At 48.1% G+C, this 14,550-nt stretch overlaps 1 protein-coding gene across 2 annotated transcripts in view; it reads right to left on the bottom strand.

Annotated features, from left to right (window-relative positions):
• Positions 1-885: 885 nt before the first annotated feature.
• Positions 886-14,550, bottom strand: part of WBP1L (WW domain binding protein 1 like) — a 58,567-nt gene continuing 44,902 nt past the window's right edge. For both annotated transcript variants that reach the window (XM_027528334.1, XM_027528335.1), the window contains exons 2-4: positions 13,881-13,983; positions 5,583-5,744; positions 886-4,573 (exon numbers count right to left, since the gene is read on the bottom strand). In XM_027528334.1, coding sequence (XP_027384135.1) covers positions 3,822-4,573; positions 5,583-5,744; positions 13,881-13,983 — 1,017 coding nt within the window. In that variant the 3' untranslated portion in view covers positions 886-3,821. The remainder of the gene's footprint in view (positions 4,574-5,582; positions 5,745-13,880; positions 13,984-14,550) is intronic.

Raw genomic sequence — 14,550 nt, forward strand, 5'->3', positions numbered from 1 at the left:
ATCACTCCACCTGGGGAGGCAAGGCCTCACAGGAAGGTTCTGTGGGTACTCATCATCATGCTTTGCCCACCTGCATGTGGCCCAGAGAAGTCTCGCTGGGTCGGGGTGTTCCACCCATCTGGGTAGAGGCAGAGGTTGTTCGTTCCCAGTCTTGGAGAAGGGACTTTAATACCATTGACTCAAAGTGCTAAGAGAACAGTCTTTAGCAAGGGTAAAGTGACAGTAAGTCTATTGGCCCATGATGGCAGATGTTGGCACACCAGTGGCTCCGAGCTGCCTGAAAATCAGTTCTGTGGTCCCTGCCTGGAATGCAAGCCCTACACTACCCCCACGCTCCTCAAGCTTCTCTGAATCTGTAGTGCCCACTTCCTCTCAACCGCCCTCACATTGCTGGTTAGCTATTTCACATGAGTTTGCTTCGTCCTCTCCACTGTAACTGAACTTCCAGAAGGAGGGGCCTTGTCTTACACATTTCTTTCACATTCTCCTCAGGACCCAGCACAGTGCTGAGCACAAAATAGGGGCTCCATGCTGCATTTTGTGTATTAAATTCCAAGGCCAAATACCCACCCACAACTCTACCGTACCAATACAAGAGTTCCCCAGAAGGGCTCGCTTCCTTTAAATGTCTTAGCTACGGAGTCTCTAACAAAAGGTGTTTCTGCTTTTGGCGGGGGATGTGCTTTTAACCTGTTTGTGTGAAGAACTCAGAAATATCCCCTTGGCAGAGCAAGGGGTTTGGAGGGAAGTCCTCAGGACAGAAAGTGCCCTCAGCCCAAGTGCCTGTCCTGACGGCTGTGATGTCTCTTGGCCTCTATGTGGAGAAGGTGAGGAATCTCAAGGGGAGGAGGAAAAAGGAACAAGCATTGCAAGGAAAAAGCGTAATCAGGTTTTGGGGATGGATTTTTTATTTGGGCTTCTCACAGTGGTTAGAGCCACTCTGTCCTCAGAACAATCACAGCACAGGAAATGCGTCACCAAGACTGCCCAGAAAAGTCTGACCAGCTGAATCTTATTGCTTAAAATACACATATTCACAATAACTGACAAAGGGTGATGTGCCTCACACAGGAATGTGTTAGCAATTGCAAATCTTCCGACTGTAGCACCAAACCCTTGACCCGTCCCTTTCTTCTCATTTGCCTGGAACACCAGGCTCCCTCAAATCTGCCCGGCCCCTCAAGGGTCCTTCAGCTCCCTACTTCAGTGCCTCCGTGTGCAGGGCAGCCTCATGTAGCAGGGGCCAGGCGGTGACACTGGACTCGAGTCCAGCTCCACCCGCCGCATTTTCGTTTTCTTCTCGTGCCTTTAGGGTCAGACACTGCAGTGAACCCAGCAGTAAACCTGCAGACCAGTTCCCCACTCTGACTGGAGAAGGAATCTTCAGAGGGCCAGAATCCACCCCTTTAACCAGTTAACTCCAACACGGTTCATTTTGGTAAAACTTAATAGCCTTTGAGACACTTCAGTGAGTTGTTTGGGATTAAAAAAAAAAGGCGTCAGGAAAGGCATCTGAGGGGGGCTGCAGGCACACTCCTGCCTGCTCTGGTCACACGTCGGCCACGTGCTGGACCTCAGCAGAGGGAGGTAAGCCCTATGGCACTGTGGTGGCCATCAAAGCCTCCTGGCAATTCTGGGTAGGGCCGATGCCTGGGCCAAAGCCAGTCTGAGCTTGACTTTGAAGATCCAGTCAAGCTTCTGTCTGAGGTTCCACCTTGGCCCTCTGTCCTGAGGGGGTCTGGACCCTCCTGGGGGCTGATGCCAAGGGCTGGGAGCAGCTGGGGAAAGCAGACAGGTTCAGAGCACTTTCCGCTTACAGGGAACAGGACACAGGCCTCCGTGTGTCCATAGAGCAATGTGCAAATTGCAGTGAGGGGTAGAGTAAAACCTCTACTTGGAGCACAGTATCTCTGGCAAACGTGGAGACTGCCGTCAACAGCACTGCTGAGTACACCCAAGTGCACAGTCAGACATTTGCTCAGTAAACAGTAAATGCGTAAAATAAATTACCTTGAGAGGGCTGCGCCTGCTCCGAACGCATGGGTAATGTGAACAGAGTGGCTGCCGTTCAAAGTATATTCACAGGAAAACAGGGCTAGGGGCTCACACACAATGGACAGACACACACAGGTTACTGGAAAAGTCATCGTATACAGACTGCACTTGTTCAACATGGATTTTGGTTTTGTGGACTCCAAATGCAGACACTTGTTCACCTCACAGCCTCAGATTTGTCTATTTTGTGTGTATGTGTTTATATACATATACATATATATATACACACATACACATAGATACGTGTGTATTCATATATATACAGATATATACCTTCCTTTCTTAACCAAAACGTCAACGCCTACTCTGAATATCATCATTCAAGAGTGGGGGAAGAACCAAGCTCTTCATGTGAACAGGGCTGGGCAGGGAATGTTAGTTTCGGCAGTTTGCTTTCTCCATTCAGATTATTCCTATCAAAGCTCACCTGGTTTCTGAAGCAAAACTACAGGAATCAAGGATCCTGTGGTCCTTCAGGAGGGCTGCCTACACCCTCCTATCTGGGCCACTGAGACTCTTTACATAGGCTACAAAAATCAGATACCCCACTCAAGGGGTGGTGCGGAGCAGGCAAAGGGCATGAAAACCACAGATAACCAAGGCATTCTTATTCCAAGTGGTCAGTTTGAAAAAATAAACAAATAAACAAAACAACTTATTCAGAATCAAGAGAAAATACTGTGTGAGAGCCAGACTGTGGGCCTGCCCTTCCTCAGGACCCACAGCCTCATTTGTTCGTAGAGAACAGTGAGACGTGAAGGCTGGCAGACGTGTGTCTGGGATGGGGGGAGGGCACTGGTCACCCATGGGTGCAGATCAAAGGGCAGAGACAACGGGAAGTTGCACCTCCATCCGCTGCCACACTGCAGGGCCTCCTGCTCATCCACAGGAGTTCCAGAGACAGCCCCCACCCAAGCCTGCACATTATGTATCTCCTGGCTCAACTATAGCCAGGCTCTTTGAAGGCCAAGTTGAGAAAAAGACACAAATTTCCCTTTTCCAAAACAGAATTCTTGCCTGCCCACTGGTCAAATTCTTGTTTTCAGCTTGCTTTTGTTGTTGTTTTTTTTTTTCTTAAAAAAAAAAAAAAAGGCAGGTATATAATCTTCCAGCCTGGAACCAGCCTGTGGCCAGCCAGATCCTGCTGAGAAGGGAGGGGCCCCTCCAGGACACCCTGGCACCGCGAGCTCGTCAGCTGGAATTTGAGAGCACAAGTCCCTTACCAATCCACCACACAACTGCCAGTCAACTCTCCTCCCCACCACAGCAGAACACGATTCTGGCTCCACAGATGCTGGTAGCAAGGGGAGACAATCCCTGGGCCTCTGTGAGCTTCCTTCTTCATCCAGGGCTGAGACCAGCCACCTCCTCTGGACAGAGATGCAGCGAGGTTCTCATAAACTAACACCGGAAAGCACATCCATTCCATCACCAAGAGTCACCTCAGGGCACGGTCTCATTCCCTCCTTGGGGGCTTTTGAACACACATCTCTCTGACCCAAGCAGGCAGTGAGATGTGACTTTAAAAGAGGTAAAGGGGAATGGGGTGGGGTATGAGGAATGAGTCACAGGGTAACTTCTCAGCCCTCCACAGCACTGTGTTTCTGTGGGGGGCAAGCCACCCACACCCCAAACTGTACCTGGAGATGCAGGAAAATGCAGGAGCAGGGGGTGCGGGGGAAGGAACACAGTTATTAATGCTTCTCGCATGGTTTTCCCCTACCCTGGTTGCATCGCCAAGATCTCAGGTATAGCCAGGACCTGCTCTAGCTGGGGGAGCTGCTGCTCTGGGAGTTTGGGGAGTCCTGCTCGTTGATGGTGTTCAGCAGCAGGCAGGCAGGCGGCCTTGGCAGGTGTGGATGCCCGGGTTCCCGGGCCTGCTCCTCGGAGGGCTGGCAGAGACCTTCCTCCTCGTCGCCAGGTGGCCGCACATTGCAGCTGTCGCAGAAGTCCAGGGGCCCGTCCAGAGCATCGTCGATGAGTGCATTGAACTCTTTGAGGTCATCGTCATGGTGGCCCCGGTTGCACACACACACCTCGATGCCTGAGTCACCCGTGAAGCGGCGATGTCTGCCAGGTGTCTTGTCTTTGTTGTCAGGGAGGGCGCTGCCCTGCTCAGAGCTGTACTCTTTCAGAAGCTCCTCCTTACATTCAGAATCCTTGTCCAGGAAGGCCGTGGGGTCCACCTCCCCCAGGCCAGCCACAGAGCCGCCGGGCTCCATGCCAGAGGTTTTGGTGGCTGCTGGGTCTGCTGGCATGTCGGAGGGCTCAGGGTCAGTGACGCTTGGGGGTCGCGTGCTACTTCTGCTGGGCCCGGACAAGGGGCTGCTCTGAGCCCCCTGGGAGCCCCTGGTGGGGTCGGTGCCTGGGGGGCTGCTGCCTGCAGAGCCACACTGTGCAGGTAGCTGCTGCTGCTGCTGCTGCTGCTGGAGCTGGAAGGCACTGTATGGTGGGGGAGGAGTTGGAGGTCGGTTCACCACTTCCTCATAAGGAGGTAGTAAATAGTTTGGCAAAAACCCTAAAACGGGGAGGTAGGGAGGAGAAATTACTGCACTGGCAATTGTTACAGGACAGACTGCAGGCTCACACTAAACAGGTATCTCATCCCACCCCCAGCATACTCATCAAGTGACAACTCTCAGGTGCAGGCAGGACAAAGGGCTGTGAGCGACTTTCCAGATGTATATCGTGAAGACAGCCCTTCTCTGGGAGGCTGGAAAGCTGTGTTGCCTCTCACCCTAGTATGGCTGGAAAGACATACTAAACCTCATCCTGCTTCAGACCAAGAGCAGGTGGCTTACCAATGCCAGGATGAGGGACCTGTCATCAAGGCTTATTAGGAACATGGCAGGTGAGTCATCCTCTGCTTTGAGACACAGATGATCTAATTATAACAGTGATTACAAGCATTTATTGAGCACTTACTGTACACCGGCCACTGTGCAAAGCACTTAACTCTTCTAGATGAGGAATTCCAAATTTACGACTATTTTATTCTGTAGAACACACTGCAGAATGCCTTTGGACAGGCTGCACCACTGGGCCTCCACCAATCCTTTGAGAGATCAGTGGAAGGAACTCCAGGGAAGTCAGGTGAGTGTGCCCTTCAGTGAATCATCGAGTTTCTTGGTTCTCAGGAAATCCCAATATTACCTCCCACTCCTGCCCTTTTTATGGCAGCCTCTGCTTAGGTATATCACATGGCAGGAAGCAAAATGGAGAGATTTCAAGGCCACTGACCTCAAAATCTCCATTCATATCATAACCATTCAACAACACGCCTAACAAAAATCTAAAGGAGCAGAGATGCAGTGAGAACCCAGCCAGTGTGGAATGGAATGGCCCAGGGGCTACATCCACAGCCCTGGCCTCTCTGTGCTCAAGGTGCACACCCTCTTGTTCCCACTTCTGAGACCCTGCTCTAGGCATAAAGAGGCCAAGCCCTGAGGCCCACAGTCTGTGTGTCACACCCGACCCCACCCCCCACTCCCTCGGAGAGCGGGTTTGGTGGCTTCTGGAGTACGTACTGAAATAAAATGGCAGCGCTGAGTAATTGTGGGCTTCCCGGTAGGCGATCAGGTTGATTTCATGCTGCCGCTGCTGGGCCTGAAGGCGATGCTTGGCTCGGCGGTGGTGGCAGACGCAGCAGCAGCTCAGGATGATGATGATGGTCCACACAAGCCAGAACCCTGGGAGGGAAGGAGAGACAGAGAGGGGCAGGCACGCCATGAATGCCAGTGGGACACCAGCTGGAGGGGCCGCTCGCAGCACAGGGAGACTGGGACGGTGTGCACCTAGCCGAAGCTAGCACTGTTGAGCCTTGCCCGGCAGTTACATTCAGAACCGGTATTCAATTTTCATAAATGTTTGTATGAGAGTGAAAGATATGTGGGACGGAAGAGGGCAGGAATGTTAAGAAAAGTGACTCTAAAAGAGGTTACTCACTCCGGGGTGCCTCCAGGCTCTTGGGAGAGGGGTGGAGTGCTGAGCTGCTGGTCTAGCACCCAGGTTCTCCTATGTTTTAGGTCTGGTGGGCATTAAGTATGCTTACCTTTCAGGACAATGTGCCCTTCCTCTCTTAAGAGATCTGAGAAAATGCTTCAGCCCCTCTTGGTGCCCATCTCCCCTCACCAGCCCTGGCCCACAAGGATGGCTCCCAGGCTCCCCACCAAGAATGAAGAGCCCCTCAGAATCCCCACAACTCAGCAGACAAGCAGTTGCAGAGGACCCCGGAGGGACTGCCTGATAAAAGTTTTTTCCTCTACCACTTTGCCTCCATCATACAGGAGTCACGGAAGTTAGAGGTGGAAAAATTCTAATTGCCTCAGCCCATTACTTCCCTGGAGAGTATAAACAACTTCCTCTGCTCTTGATATGAGCTGGTACAATTCCATCTCACATCATCACAAACAATCAACTCCCCCAGCTCGCTCTGCCTGCAGCTGGCTTAGACTGGGAAGCATCAGTGGTCTCCCTTTCTTCCACCTGGCTCCAGAGAGGAGCAGGGGAGCAGGGGAGAAGCCCACAGCTCTCTTTTCCCCAGGTGGACTGTTTCTTCTCATTTCCCACTGATGTTCTCTTTGATCATATTTAGAGAATACTGGCAAACCCTAATATAAGAACCCCTCTCCAATCTTCACATGTATACAGAAAAGACTTCTAATTTGTTTAATAAATGAGCAATTTTGCTTTAAAAAATAAATAGAGATTAGAGGGGAAAAAAAGATTGCAAAGAAAAACACAAAAATAGTGACATCTTTAAGTTGTGGGATTATGAGAAGAAATTTTAATTTCTTACCCCAATTTTTATTTTCTTCTTTCAAATTATAAAACTAGAAACAAAGTAAGTTAAAACTTAAAAATATCTGTGACTAAATTTTATTTTTTCTGGCTTAAAAAAAAATTAAGCCTATTTCTGAATAGGCTTAAAAATTCCTCTGGGAATGTCTTCATACAATGAAATGATATGAATCATTTAAAAAATTATCCACAGAATACTATTTTTGACATAATAATGTTTCAAATACTAAATAGAAAAAAAAGCAATTACAAAACAGCATAAAATATGACCCCGACTTTTGCTTTAAAAAAAAGTATAAATATCCAGAGGGATGATCAGGAAGTTAATCATGAGATTATTCCTGGACAACAGGATTTTCTGTTACCAGTTCTTATGTTTTGCTTATCTGCAATTCCTGCATTTTCTAAGATGAACATTTACTTCCTTGGGAAAAAAATACTTTTTCTCAATTAAAATAAATCTGAGGAATAATTTTAAGGTGAGTTTTTATTAAATGAGACTAGATTATATTATTTTTCATTTGCTCCCTATTTCTGAGGAACTTCAATTTTTTCCATTACAAATGTTATATATTATTTTTAATCATCTGCTCTGTAACTATAAGTTTGTGTTTAGAACATGTTAAGTATTTCTATAACTCTTATCAGAATGAATATTAAAAAAAAAAAAAAGCTTCTTCTTCCTGGTAAACAATTACAAATGAATAAATCCCTGATTTTTTCTGTTTGTACCAGACACAATATTTTGAAAGAGCCCACTGAAATTTAGGGTGTGGCCTCTGGCAACAGCCAGGGTGTTTCTTTCTGTCCCCCAGGGGTGTCCTCTCTGAATCTACCCTATGGGGTAAGACTGGGACAGCAGTACTGCCTTCCAGCCCTGGCAGGCTGGCAACACCATTTGCTGCACCTTGCTGCTTTTAGCACATGTCACAGTTCCACAGAAACTTCTGCTGAGGTCTGGTGACAGAACAGGCGGAGGACAATGAGGAGAGGATCTTTTCCTCTTTTCCCATCAGCAGACAGAAAAACCCCATTCCTAACCAGAGAACACAGACGTAAGTTTAAGTCCGAAGTCTCCCTTGTGGTCCTTCCCAGAGTCACAGCGGACATTTGCTTAATTTAACTTACACTTCTCTCCTTTCAATACTGGCTGACTGGAGACTGGATACTGTTAGTAGAGCCCTCAGGGAGGGGTTTTGAAGCCGGAAAGGAGCTCTGGGAGTGAACTGGCTTCCCACTGCTGCCCTGTAACATCTCCTGCCTCTACAGTCCGGTCAGCTCCCAGCCTTGCAGGGTTAGGTCACACCCAAGGGAGGCGGCATAAGCAAGCAAAATGCACTCTGCTGAAGAGCCTGTCTCTGAGAACATTTTAGAAAAAGAAAGAAAGAAAGTGAAGTTGCTCAGTCGTGCCTGACTCTTTGTGACCCCGTGGACTGTAGCTTACCAGGTTCCTCCGTCCATGGGATTCTCCAGGAAAGAATATTAGAGTGAGTTGCCATTTCCTTCTTCAGGGGATCTTCCCAATCCAGGGATTGAACCCAGGTCTCCCACATTGCAGGCAGACGCTTTACCCTCTGGGCCACCAGGGAATATTTTAGAGTCAAGCCTAAAAGATTCTGGGCTAACCACTTTTTTATATTACCTACATTAACTTGCCCAGCTTCATATCACAATCCTTTATGCTTCTGTGTTACCTCATAATTTTAAAAGTACATTCTCCCTTGGCATAATCAGCACCTAACTCTACTTTTTGCCTCCTGTCACTTTTCTAATTGTTTCTTACCTAAAGGTAAATTAACTTGAAACCTTCATGCTGCACTATATATGATCTAAGGCAAAACTTCTTAGCTATTACAGCAGAGATTTTTTTCATGGTTTTCATGTTGGCCAAATATTTCTGGTTCTTCCCCTTCCTGGCATGTGGGTAGGCTTGAATTTCCTGGCCCCCTTATGATTAGGTGACATTTTGGGGCTACTTCTAACTTAACAAATTGAGACTGGAAGTGACAGATGTCACTAAGAGGCCAGAACATTTCTTGCTAATGTGAGATCCTCTGTTAGATTCCCTTCTGCTACACCAAGTCATAACATTCTAGACTGACTTCAGGGTCAGTCCGGCCCCAGAGAATAAAGAAGTAGGAACAAAGCTACCACCCAATCTGTGATGGACACAGAGTGTGAGCAATAAACCTGTTGTTTTAGGACCTTCAGGAGTTTGGACTTGTTTATTACTGAGCATAACCTCTAGCCTATCCAGACTAAGCCTTTATAGGCTCTTCTGGAGGAGAAGATTGCAAATGTTCATCAGATTCTTAAGAGAATCCTTGTTCCAGAAAAAGCCTAAGTTCCACTGAACTAGAAGTCTAACAGAAAAAGAGGTCTTTTTTTTTTTTTAAAAGAAAAATGAAGCAGGGTGGAAGGAGACCGGGGGAAGAAATGAGACAAGTAGAAGGCATACCTTTGGCAGGGTTACCACAGTCATATCTAACAGCACCAGAAAACTCATGTCTACTGAAATTCCATTAGTTGCTTCTTTTCATGTGGTAGCATGGGTAGAAAAACTCTCCCTACTATGTACCATTTGCATGATATTACATGAAGTCTCAAACTGAGCTCCAATTTCTGCATTTCTAATACAGTATCACAAAGTGACAGTATGCACCAAAACTAGGGGAAAACTGATGTGGGAGCAGAAGGGGCCAAGTGGAGTAACAGGGCATTAGCACAGGTCCAGAAGAGCCCCTAAGGACTGGTTCCACTTGATGGAGTTAATGTGGGAAGACAGAAGGCCTTCTTGTCTGACCCTCACACAACAGATCCTACTGGATTCTAGGCAAAGCCATGTCCCCACATCTTTAAAAAGGGGACCATCTAGACTAGTCCCTACGGAGTTGTGCAAACTTTTGATCTTTTCACTAGTTTTCACAAACAAGGAGGAAAGTTTTTAAAAGGAAACCCTAAAAGAAAGAGCCACACAGAGAAAGACAGAAGCATGCCCTCCTCCCCAAACATACATCTACCCACAGATTACATTCCCCAATGACCTCTGAAAGCTGTGACCTCATTGTGGGGCACGCCTGTCATGCTAAGCAAAATGGAAAACATGTTTTTAAAAACAATCACAGTCCAATGTAGGAACTGAGTCATGTGCCCCGGAGTTCACTATAAACTTGGGAAAACACCACTCCCCAACTGGCAGGAAATTCCTCATTAGGAAGCCAAAGTATACTGTCCACTAGCTCTCCTCCTACCCCATATGATGGTGGGTATCCTCCTTAGCCCTCGACAGCTCTTAGCAGGAGATCCTTTTCCACTGTGGAAAAGGCCTGAATTTGGGAAATGAAGGCTTCAGAGGACTTGCAACTTCATCAGAAAGACTGGACAAGTTTCATATTCTAGCTTTGTGACCCTGGTCATTTTGCCTTGACTTCCCTCATCTGTAAAATGGGGAGAATAACAGTTTCTACCTACTTGGTCATTGTGAGGATAATTGAGTTAATGTCCACATGCAGAGTTCTCAAACCTGCACATTCGAGACCCTCCACAATCTGGGCCCACCACCCTCTGGCCTGGCACTTAAGAGTTCTGGAAGAGGGTAGCTTTGTGTGAGGCACACTGACCCCAGGACTCAACTACAACTGACTGACTGGTGACTGAACACCCCAGGTCCTGAGAAATGGGCCATGCATATTTGGCAGGGTTGTCCTTAGAGCAGGTTGAGCTGACATGTGTGCAGACTTTACTGGGTGCCCAGCCCACAGCAGAGTTTTATGCACACCAGCACTCTCATCTCCCCTGAGTGAACCCCACGATCCCAGGGAAAAGGTTAATGTGATGCATGCTCTCTTCTTTCCCATGGAGCCTTGACCTATGGTGTTTGGCGTTCCTCTGCCTGAGAAGTCATCCTATCCTTCTCCATGTGTTTAAATCTTATCCACCCTTTCTTTAAGGCCTGCTTCAAATGCCACCACCTCCATGCAGCCTACCTGAATCCTGTCCAGCGAAAGCAAATTCTCCTAGCACATACACAGTGGTCCTGGCACACACACTCCACTTTCTACTTTGCATTACTAGTGAGGCATGTTGTATTATCTTCTCTCTCTGCTTAGAGACTCCCTTCTTGATGGAAAGGATTCTCTCTCCCCACACACTTTAACACAGAAGAGGCCACCTCATCCAGTAGAAACTTGGTTAGAATTGCAAACTCTCAGGTCCACCTCAGACCTATTGAATCAAAAACTCTAGGACTTGGGCCCAGAAATCCATGCTTTAATAAGCCCTCCAGGAAATGCAGACGCTTGCCAAAGTCTGAAACCACTGGAATAAGAGTTTGCTGAATAAATGATTGAATGATGATTGAAACTACAAGAGCCATAAAAACGCATGAGATGATAAGGCCAGGTCTTAAAGCCTCAACCATGGCGGTGGTAAAACAGGACTTTCATTCCTGAACTGATGCAGACCCACTAATGACAATGGCCTATGTTACAAGAGATTAAAATGACAGTGGAGAAAGGGTGCTGGTTGAAGTTTTAGGTCTCTGTGTGTTTATGATGTGCTTGTGTGTCTGTGCAAAGTGGGCTCTGCATGTGTGTGTGTGCGCCAGTCCTCAGCACACAGGAAAATTTGGCTTAGCAATGGTATGAGGGTTGATGGAAATGGCATTTATTTTTCCCCGAGGCCTTCCCAGTAGGCAACTATGGTTAAAAAGGTACTCTGACAAAAACTCTGCCAAGGGTTTCCTGGCTGAGATCTTTTCCTTCCAAAGGAAAACGAAAAAAGAATAACCCAAAGCCCATTATTTTCAGGCAGAGTTCAGGGGCAATTAGAGAGAACAGGGTTCAGAGTGACCAGAAGCACAGTTCCCATGAGAACCGAAAGGGCTCATTCCTACACTTGACCTCCCTCCTCTCCACATCAGGCCGAGGCCAGGCCCTCAAGAAGGAGAAAAACCAAAGAATTCAGGAGAGAGGCGCAACGCTTACTGGGCACCTTCTGACCAAAAAGCCATTTCTGGGCACAAAGAGGAAGTTGGGCTTTTAGTCTCTGTCTCTTGAGAACTTGGCAGACACGGGCCATCTTGTACAGGGGTGAGTCTTTCCTCCCCAGCCAGACTGATCTCTGTCTGGCCTCCTTCTTTCCCCAGCTAACCACGACTGGAGAAGTGATTAGTCACTGTGCAGCTCTTCCCCTGGCTTTCTTTAGGCCCATGGGATGAAGTGCCTGGTTCCCAGACCACCTGCCTCGCTGACACCTGTGTCTCGCATCTCCCTGTCCCCATCACCCCACCTCTAGCCTTGGCATTCATGACCCAATTCTGGTGGCTACTGAGTCTGTTCCGCCAACACCTCAGGAGGCTCTGTCAATCTGAGATGGGGGCCATCAGCAACTCCATCCTTTCCGCAACTGATGCCGCCTGGGCCGGGCCCCAGAAAAACAAACCGCAGCTCTGTGGCTTTTTGGCAGCCCAACTTTGACTTTTGTTTTAGTTAAGGGGTGAGAGGGAGAATTTGAACCCGTGGCTATCTGCATCTTAAAACATTTAAACAGCCTGTCCACCTGCCTGGCACGTTGTGTTTCTCCAGTGAGTCTGTCAGCCCCACCCCTCCTAAAATAGCACCGACAACTCCAGGCCTGCCTGTGCTGCTGCTGCTTATGTACTTGGAGGACTGATGGGGACATTTTGAACCCTGTTCTCTCCTTGGGAAGGAGTCTGCCCTTAATCACCCCTGGAATTCCTCAGAGAGGCAGAAGAGCCAATCATCAAAAGGGAAGTACGAGGGTGAGGAGAGGTCTTTTTTGTAGGAACCACTCCCACTGGCTACAAGATCGTTTGCATTCAGAAGGAGAAACTTCCCAGCCAAGAGTCTAATTTCCTTTCCATTTTAAACAACAGCCTTTCTAGCTGCTTTCTGACATATACCTGATGTGGGGTGAATGGGGAGATCAGAAAGGAGAAGGGGGAAAAGGGCAGAGGTGGAGGTGATGGCAAGGATGTGAAGCAAGCGGCAAAGGTTGTCTCCACATGGAGGGAGTGATGGGGGCTTATAATTCTCTGGGAAAACAATCTACTGCCTCCTCTATCAACGGACAGCTTGAGAACCACTGTAGTGCTGGTCACCTGGCAACGCTCTGCCCTCAGAACTCTCCCATCCTCCCCCTTCTTTGTTCAGTATCCTCAGTGTCTCATCTGAGTTTCAGGAAGATCAGAGTACAAAGTGCTTCAGTGAACTCTCTAAGTGTAGGTCACTCCCTGAAGCCCAGGGCATTGTCCCCATCCTTGTACAACTCAAGAAGGTGCAAGTGGTCCTGGCCTCTACCGAGCCACTGACAAGGTGGTGGAGCTGACAACTCAAAATGGCTTTGGGTTGACAGTAACAGGTTAGGTGGACTGAGAAGCCTCCAGACACTTCAGTTTGCAATCTGGGGAAGGAACAAAGGGGGCTGAACCTCTATTCCTCCTCTCCATGAGGGCTCTGTTGGCCACGACCTAAGGAAAGATCCCACTGAGAGGGACCCTCAGAAACAGAGGCGGCTCCTTGAGGATCTGTGGGGAATTGGGAAGTCCTGGTGTTTTGTTTTTTTTTAACAAGAAAATGTTAGAGCTATCCAGAGAGCAGCCCGGGATCCACGGCAGCTTGGCTGCTGCAAACCTCTCTTTGCAAAGACAGGGAGTCTGGGCAGCTGGGCTGGCCTGTGAGAGGGCATAAGTTGTTGTCACTGCTTGGCACACCCTGGAGAGGGCATCCAAGAGAATCCCACTCAGAAGCTTCTGCAGCTGATCTGCTAACCATGGCCTCTTAGGAGGGCTCAGACCATATTTTCCAGTCTTTAGCTCATGGTGTCCAAAGAGCACGGGAGCGCTCCTCCTCTACAGAGGGATTGCTTCCAGAACCTAGCAGAGTCTGCTCGCCAACACTGCCACCGAGAGAGAGGAACAAGGCTGACCAGCTTTCAGTTTCCCAATGAGCAGAGGTGGTGAACTGAGGCGGCTGGACACCAAGAAGCCCCCAGGCAAGACTTACACCAGAGTTCATAGTAGTAGTTGCAGCACTGAGACTGTCCACAGCAGTGTCCTGTGTCACAGATGTAGCTTTGATTGTTGGTGCCCACGCAGGTTTCCTTGTCCTAAAAGAAATTTAAAATTTTAGCACATTGAATTATAGCTTTTAAATATCACTTTTCTTCTCGTAAGGCTTCCTTGGTGGCTCAGTTGGTAAAGAATCTGCCTACAATGCAGGAGACCCGGGTTCAATCCCTAGGTCAGGAAGATCCCTTGGAGAAGGAAATGGCAACCCACTCCAGTATTTTTGCCTGGAGAATTCCATGCACAGAGGAGCCTGGCGGGCTACAGTCCATGGAGTCACAAAGAGTCGGACACGACTGAGCGACTAACACTTTCTTCTTATCCCCCTCTTTCTGGTCACCTATCCATCCTCCACCAAACAGTCTGTACCAATATTTACTCCATTGAGAAAAAAAAAAAAGAACCACCACCACGCAACAACAGCAGATTTAAGAAAAATAATATGGTTTATTAAAGAGGGAAGAAGATTCAGTACACGAAGCCAAGTGGTAAAGAGCAGACTTCTCAGAGAGAAAAACAGAGCAGAGTCCTCCTTGCTTTATGTCCAAGCTGAAGCACTCCATGTTCTGATGCTAATTTAGCCCATAAGATTCATAAGAACCATAGTC

The sequence above is a fragment of the Bos indicus x Bos taurus genome, chromosome 26 (genome assembly GCF_003369695.1).
Source record: "Bos indicus x Bos taurus breed Angus x Brahman F1 hybrid chromosome 26, Bos_hybrid_MaternalHap_v2.0, whole genome shotgun sequence".
NCBI lineage: Eukaryota > Metazoa > Chordata > Mammalia > Artiodactyla > Bovidae > Bos > Bos indicus x Bos taurus.